We start from the raw sequence: 6,587 nt of genomic DNA on the forward strand, positions 1-6,587 counted from the left end.
TCAGTATGTATGCCCATTTATCTATATTTGATCAAAAATGATGATTTATCAATGCATTAAAACATCTAATGCAGCAATCTAGATGAGTTAAACGTGGTGTTAGATCAGATTTTTATTGTATGAGGTAGAAGCTGATTGGAATTCAATCGAGGCCTTTTCTTCAAGTAAGTCTCAAGTAGAACTTTATCAACAACTTCTAACTCAGTAATTCTGTATCGAGAATGTAAACTAATATTCAAAGTAAAAGAGTTATGTTCGTGCTATATTATTCTCGGGCTTAGCTCGGAGTGTGATAACATTCGACCATGTAGCGTTAAATTGGGTGATGATGAGTCACATGTTGACTCGAGATCCAAAATCTAATATTAAAATGTCAATCATCTGACACCCTAACACGTGTCATCCATGTCATCACACTTCTAACACGTGAAATAGGTAAAAAATTATCATATATGATAGATATGCGAAGTTATCATGAAATCTAAGATAAAATTTTTATTTCGTGGATAATTATAGAAAATTCTCAGTTCAAATGGATGGCTAGCGAATTATAGAAAAAAAAAGTATTTTTATTTCTATAGAAAAATGTGAGACGTGGATACGGCTCAGCCAAACCAAAGCCACTCGCTTTTCCCGTTCCTATCGCGTCCTCATATTATAAACCAAGTGGAAGTTGGATAGGAACAGCGTAGAGATGCAGATGGAGGTAGAGCCGCAGGTAGTGTTAAATTCGGGGCGGAGGATGCCGGTGCTCGGCATGGGGACGGCCACCTACCCGGTGCCGCCCGACGAAACCATAACGACGGCGGTGATCGACGCCATCGGGCTCGGGTACCGCCACTTGGACACGGCCAGCGTCTACGGCTCGGAGCGGGCCGTCGGCCGGGCCATAGCGACCGCTCTGGAGAGAGGGCTGATCGGCAGCCGCGACGAGCTCTTCGTCACCACCAAGCTGTGGTGCACCGACATGCACGCCGACCGCGTCGTCCCTGCACTGCAAGTCTCTCAGGTATTTATTGTATGCACATGATATATGTTTTATATGACATAGATAATATTACTACTAATCACAGCTCAGAGAACGGAAGACTGCGACAGTTGCCATAAATTGAAGCCAGGATTGACCTTTAGCAACAAAAGAAGATTGTGAGCTAATGCGATTGTCTTATGAATGATTGTAGGACTTTGGGATTGGAGTACATCGATCTGTATCTTATCCACTACCCTGTTAGACTAAAAGGTGAGAAACGAATGGTTTTCACCAGCGAGGACATAATTCCCTTGGACATGTCAACCGTGTGGGAAGCAATGGAGAAATGTCAGAGTCTAGGTTTAGCTAAATCTATCGGGGTGAGCAACTTCACATGCAAGAAGCTAGCTGACCTACTCAACCATGCAAGAATTCCACCTGCTGTGAACCAGGTAAGTCGTAACTCCATCGAATCCATTCCTTTCTTTTTGTTTGCTTGTTAGAAATGAAACAGGAAAGTGAAAGTATTGTATGCTGCAATGCGATGCACAAGTATCCAGTATCATCAAATTGTTAAGATGACAGTCACAAAAATAACCATGGAGCGCAAATGGTTAGTGTAAGTAATGCATTCTTGATCATGGTGTCATAGTAACAGTTGTCGTTCTTGTGATAGGTGGAGGTGAATCCTATTTGGCAGCAAAGAAAACTACGAGACTTCTGCTCGGAGAAGGGAATTCATGTGAGTGCATACTCTCCGCTTGGTGCGGTTGGAGTCTTTTGGGGCTCCAATGAAGTGATGGAATGTGAAGAGGTCAAAAGAATTGCTCAGTCTGTGGGGAAAAGCATAGCCCAGGTCAACAAATTACATTACTTCCTTCACTGTGCAGAAAGAAAACTTTGGTCGAATAAATCTTGTCGTCAATTAGTTATAGATCTTTAGAGTCTGATCTCAATCACATCGTTTGGTGTATGGACAGGTATGCTTAAGATGGGGTGTCGAACAAGGTGTGAGCGTTGTGGTGAAAAGCTTTAACGGGGAGAGGCTCAAGGAGAACATGCAGATATTTGACTGGCATCTGAAAGAGGAGGACAAGGAAAGGTTGAGCTTAGTACCACAGAAAAGGCTTATTCTGGTTGAGCCATTTATATCACCCACTGGTTTCTACAAGTCTCATGCTGAATTTTGGGATGGTGATGTGTAGATAACACAGCACAGAACCATGAAACTTAGCGAATCATGCATGCCATTCCGAGAGATGTCATGTAAGCCTCTGTTTTAATACGGAATTCGAAGACTGGTTTGCCTTTACAATAGGCATATATGGTTTCTGTTGTTGCATGTCATGCCAAATTTCTTATGGTTCGAACGATATATGCACAGTTCCAGTTTCCTTGCTAGCTAGTGTTAGCAATTCTAACAACTCCCAAAACCGCCTCAGGGGAGTCCCCATTCAGCTTGGCATTCAGAACTGAGGCAATCCTTCCGCCCGAGATGGTATTCCCGACCTTATGCACCTCCAAGTACGACCGAGAGCACTCAGAGGAAGGATTACGGGCTAACTTGGACCTCCTTGAGGAGAGAAGGGCCAATGCACACCTGCGCGCCCTAGCATACAAGAAGGTGACCGCTCGGATATACAACCAAAGGGTCCGTCCGAGGCCGATCCAGGTCAGAGACCTCGTCCTCCGAAGAGCAGAAGTAAGCGACCCGACCTGGGCAAAGAGAAAACTTGCACCTAATCGAGAAGGTCCCTACTGAGTCTACGATATGGTACGAGAAGGGACTTACTGACTCGAAACTATGGAGGGAAGTCCCCTTCCGAGGACATGGAATGTCGCGAACCTAAAGAAATTCTACCATTGAGGGGGGAGGAGTTGGTTGGGACATAGGAAGTTTATATAAGCCAGCACATCCACGATCGGGGAGAAGAATAAGCCAGAGTTCCCAAAAATAAAATTGCTTCTTGATTAAAAAGGAGGTACATACAACGGTCGGCTGACTCGGCCTCAAGCCCAGCCGAACAAAAAGAAAAAAAACAAAACAAAACAAAACTCAAAAGGTGAGGGGATGCAACCCATAGCTCAAGGGAGGAGTCGGCGGCCCATCATCAAAGGGGACGTTCGCCGGCATGTCGACGTCCTGGTCCACAGGGTTGTCAACAAATGGATTCGACTCCAGGTCGAGGTCCGAGTACTTCATCCGAAAACGAGCAAAGGCCACCCGATACCCATACTCGTACGTGACCTGGCTCGACCTCACCAAGCCACGCTCGAACCCAGCCGCTCCTCCTCGAGCACCTCCTCGACGGCTCGAGCTATCGCCTTAGCAGCCTTGACGTCCTGGGAGAGGGACAGCAGCTCATCATCCAAAGAACGGACGTTTGACCGGCTTTCTTCCAGCTCGGTCTTCAAACGAGCTTCCTCCCCCTCCAACACCGTGGCGCGCTCCTCAGCTGCGACGATCGCCTCCGCACCCCCCTTGGCCCGCAGCTCCAGGTTCACCTTCCAGAGGGCATCATCAAGATCCATCTGACGCCCGATCGCCCGCCCGACGTCAAGAATCCGATCGATCAGTGCCATCCCGTAGTGCAGGCTCTGCATGGAAATCATGATCAACATCTACGAAGGAAGGAAGTGGAGAAAAGGGGAGGCCATCTCTTACCCAGACGAGTGACTTGGCCGCTCGCTCCACCAGCACCTCCGAACCGGAGCTGTACAGGTCTTTAGCCAACGAGGGGTGCAGCGCCCCTCGAACGAACTCCTAGGCGGTCTCCCCATCGCTCCAGGGTCGACTGTCGACCTTTAGGGTCGACCACCGGGCGGTGTAAGGGGCTCTCGGCTCCTCGATCGGGAGGACGACCATCAGTTGAGTTTAGAACTACCCGCCCTTGGGCCAGGAGAAGATGTGACACAATTCCAGCACCGGCAGGGGGCATGCCGACCCCCTCTTGGAAGGGTCGCTACCGGATGACCCAGCCGACCCCTTCCCATTCTTACTCGCCGAGCCCTCTCCTTGGGCAGGGGCCTCGGGTGATGCCAGCGAGGTGCTCGAGCAAGTGGCTCGACTGACCGACATCTTTCGAATTGCCAGTTTCGTCTTCTTGGGAGGGCGCTCCGTTGCCGGTGATGCCAGCGCCCTCTTCGACATCCCCTCCAGCGGGACAATCACGCCTTCGGAGCCTTCCCTCTTCGACGTCTCGACGACCCTGGTGCTGGCCGTCTTCTTCACTAATCGAAGGTCCACCATTTCTACAAGAACAGGTAGCGGTTAGACAGCATGGAATGAACGAATAAGCCATTGTATGCGGATGGGCATACCCCTGGTGGTGGGGCTCAGCTCAGCTCCAACCGTCCACTCCTCGATCATCACTGTTATTACCCGAGAAGAGGACAGGATACCCCTTAGACGGTCCACCGGCGTCGTATCACCAGCAGAGAGCGACGGGAGGGAGTTATCGATGGACCGAATGGCCCACCCGGTACTAAAGCCCCACTCTTGAGCGCAAATGACGAAGAAGAAGCACCTCTTCCAACCTTTGTTGTTGGAGGGGGCGCCACTAATCTTGAAACCACTACGAGCGATCAAGTAATATCTGCCTAGTCCCTTCCCTAGGCGGAAGCAAGCCATAAAGAGAGGCCGGGACGATTCAATCCCCGCCCCCTGACACTCCCAGATGAAAGCTACCAAGTACCGCCAAAAGTTGGGTGATACCTGGGATGGGGAAATCCCCCAGAAGTGAAGACAATCCCTAATGATAGGATGCACCGGAAACCACAGGCCGGCTTCAAGCGCCCCCACTGTCAAACCAAATCTGCCAGGGAACCGATCGTATGACCGTTGCCCCGAGTGAGGGGCGTGCAGGCCAAAGCACTCTGGGATGCGGTAGCAATCCCGGAGCACTCTCAGAATGTCGTCGGTTACCACCGAGTCCACATCATGCAAAGACTTAAGGGCCTCAAGCTCGGCGGGACCCTCTAAGGCCTCTGAAGAGGCGCTACTCGAGGAGATGCTCACTATAGCATCCTAGGAGCTCATAGAAGAGGAAGAAGAAGGTGAGAGAGAAGGAGTGGGAAGTGGGGATGAAAAGGAAGACGAAGACATCCCGACCTCGGAGTCGCGGGAAAGAAGCCCGGTTGCCGGGGCGGAGAATCGAAACAAAGAGGGCGGCAGGGTTGTGAGGAAGGAACCGAAGCACGAAACAAAGGATTGGTTGCAAGAATGATGATAATCGCCCTAGATGGAGACTATATGATAGGTGGAACCCACGGCAAGGCGGCGATTAGGGCTTCCCAAGGAGAGCAATAGTCGCAGCATTTAAGACCCATCACAACCCCTCGGATCTGCTAGATTCGCCCGCCTCAGACTCCCCACCAGAGGCGTCCCATCATCCGAGACCCCTCGCCAAGCGCCATTCAAAAAGGAGTTTCCCGCTAGGCCCCATGACGATCCGCTTGACTCGCCATGTGGCGCAATGCCGTTCAGGTACGACTCGACAACCCAAGTTCGATTCCTGCCCGGGCCACTCCAGATCGCTCCCGACTGGCGACCCATCGGCAACCCAAGCTCGAATCCTGCTCGGGCCACTCCGAATCTCTCCCGACTAGTGACCTGTCGGCAACCCAAGCCTGATTCCTGCCCGGGTCGCTCCAGATTGCTCCCGACTAGCGACCCGTCGGCAACCCAAGCTCGAATCTTGCCCAGGCCACTCCAGATCGCTCCCGACTGGCGACCCGTTGGCAACCCAAGCCCGATTCTTGCCCGGGCCGCTCCAGATCGCTCCCGACTGACGATCCGTCGACAACCAAAGCTTGAATCCTACCTGGGCCAGTCCAGATCGCTCTCGACTGGTGACTCGTCGGCAACCCAAGCCCAATTCCTATCCGGGCCGCTCCAGATTGCTCCTGACTGGCGACCCATCGACAACCCAAGCTTGAATCCTGCCCGGGCCGCTCCATATCGCTCCCGACTAGCGACCCGTCGGTAACCCAAGTTCGATTCCTACCCGAGCCACTCCAGATCGCTCCCGACTAGCGACTCGTCAGCAACCCAAACTCGAATCCTGCTTGGGTCGCTCCAGATCGCTCCCGACTGGTGACCCCTTGGCAACCCAAGCCCGATTCCTGTCCGGGCCGCTCTAGATCGCTCTCGACTGGCGACCCATCGGCAACTCAAGCTCGAATCCTGCCCGGGCCGCTCTAGATTGCTCCCGACTGGCGACCCGTCGACAACCCAAGCTCGAATCCTACCTGGGCCGCTCCAGATCGCTCCTAACTGGTGACCCATTGGCAACCCAAACACGATTCCAATTCGGAGCTGAGCTCACAATTCAGTCCGCGGACTACCCCAGACTTAATTCAGAGCTAAGCCCACAACTCGATCCCTAGACTCAATTCGGAGTTGAGCTCATAACTCGGTCCCCAAACTCAATTCAGAGCCGAGCCCACATCTCGGTCCCTAGACTCAATTCGGAGCCGAGCTCATAACTCGGTCCCCAGACTCAATTTGAAGCCGAGCTTACAACTCAATCCCCAAACTCAATTCGGAGCCGAGCCCACAACTCGATCCCCAGACTTAATTTGGAGTTGAGCTCACAACTCAGTCCCCTGACTCAAT

At 51.7% G+C, this 6,587-nt stretch overlaps 1 protein-coding gene and 1 pseudogene across 1 annotated transcript; one reads left to right on the forward strand and one right to left on the reverse strand.

Annotated features, from left to right (window-relative positions):
* Positions 1 to 675: 675 nt before the first annotated feature.
* Positions 676 to 2,295, forward strand: LOC135628522 (non-functional NADPH-dependent codeinone reductase 2-like; annotated as a pseudogene).
* A 99-nt stretch (positions 2,296 to 2,394) lies between these two features.
* Positions 2,395 to 6,036, reverse strand: LOC135628521 (uncharacterized). Its single transcript, XM_065135234.1, has 2 exons — positions 3,636 to 6,036; positions 2,395 to 3,568 (listed from the first exon to the last, which is right to left on the reverse strand). The coding sequence occupies exon 2, from the start codon at positions 3,551 to 3,553 to the stop codon at positions 3,230 to 3,232; it is 324 nt and encodes a 107-aa protein (XP_064991306.1). The 5' UTR covers positions 3,554 to 3,568; positions 3,636 to 6,036; the 3' UTR covers positions 2,395 to 3,229.
* Positions 6,037 to 6,587: the final 551 nt, after the last annotated feature.

Source organism: Musa acuminata, chromosome BXJ3-1, assembly GCF_036884655.1.
Source record: "Musa acuminata AAA Group cultivar baxijiao chromosome BXJ3-1, Cavendish_Baxijiao_AAA, whole genome shotgun sequence".
NCBI classification, from domain to species: Eukaryota; Viridiplantae; Streptophyta; class Magnoliopsida; order Zingiberales; family Musaceae; genus Musa; species Musa acuminata.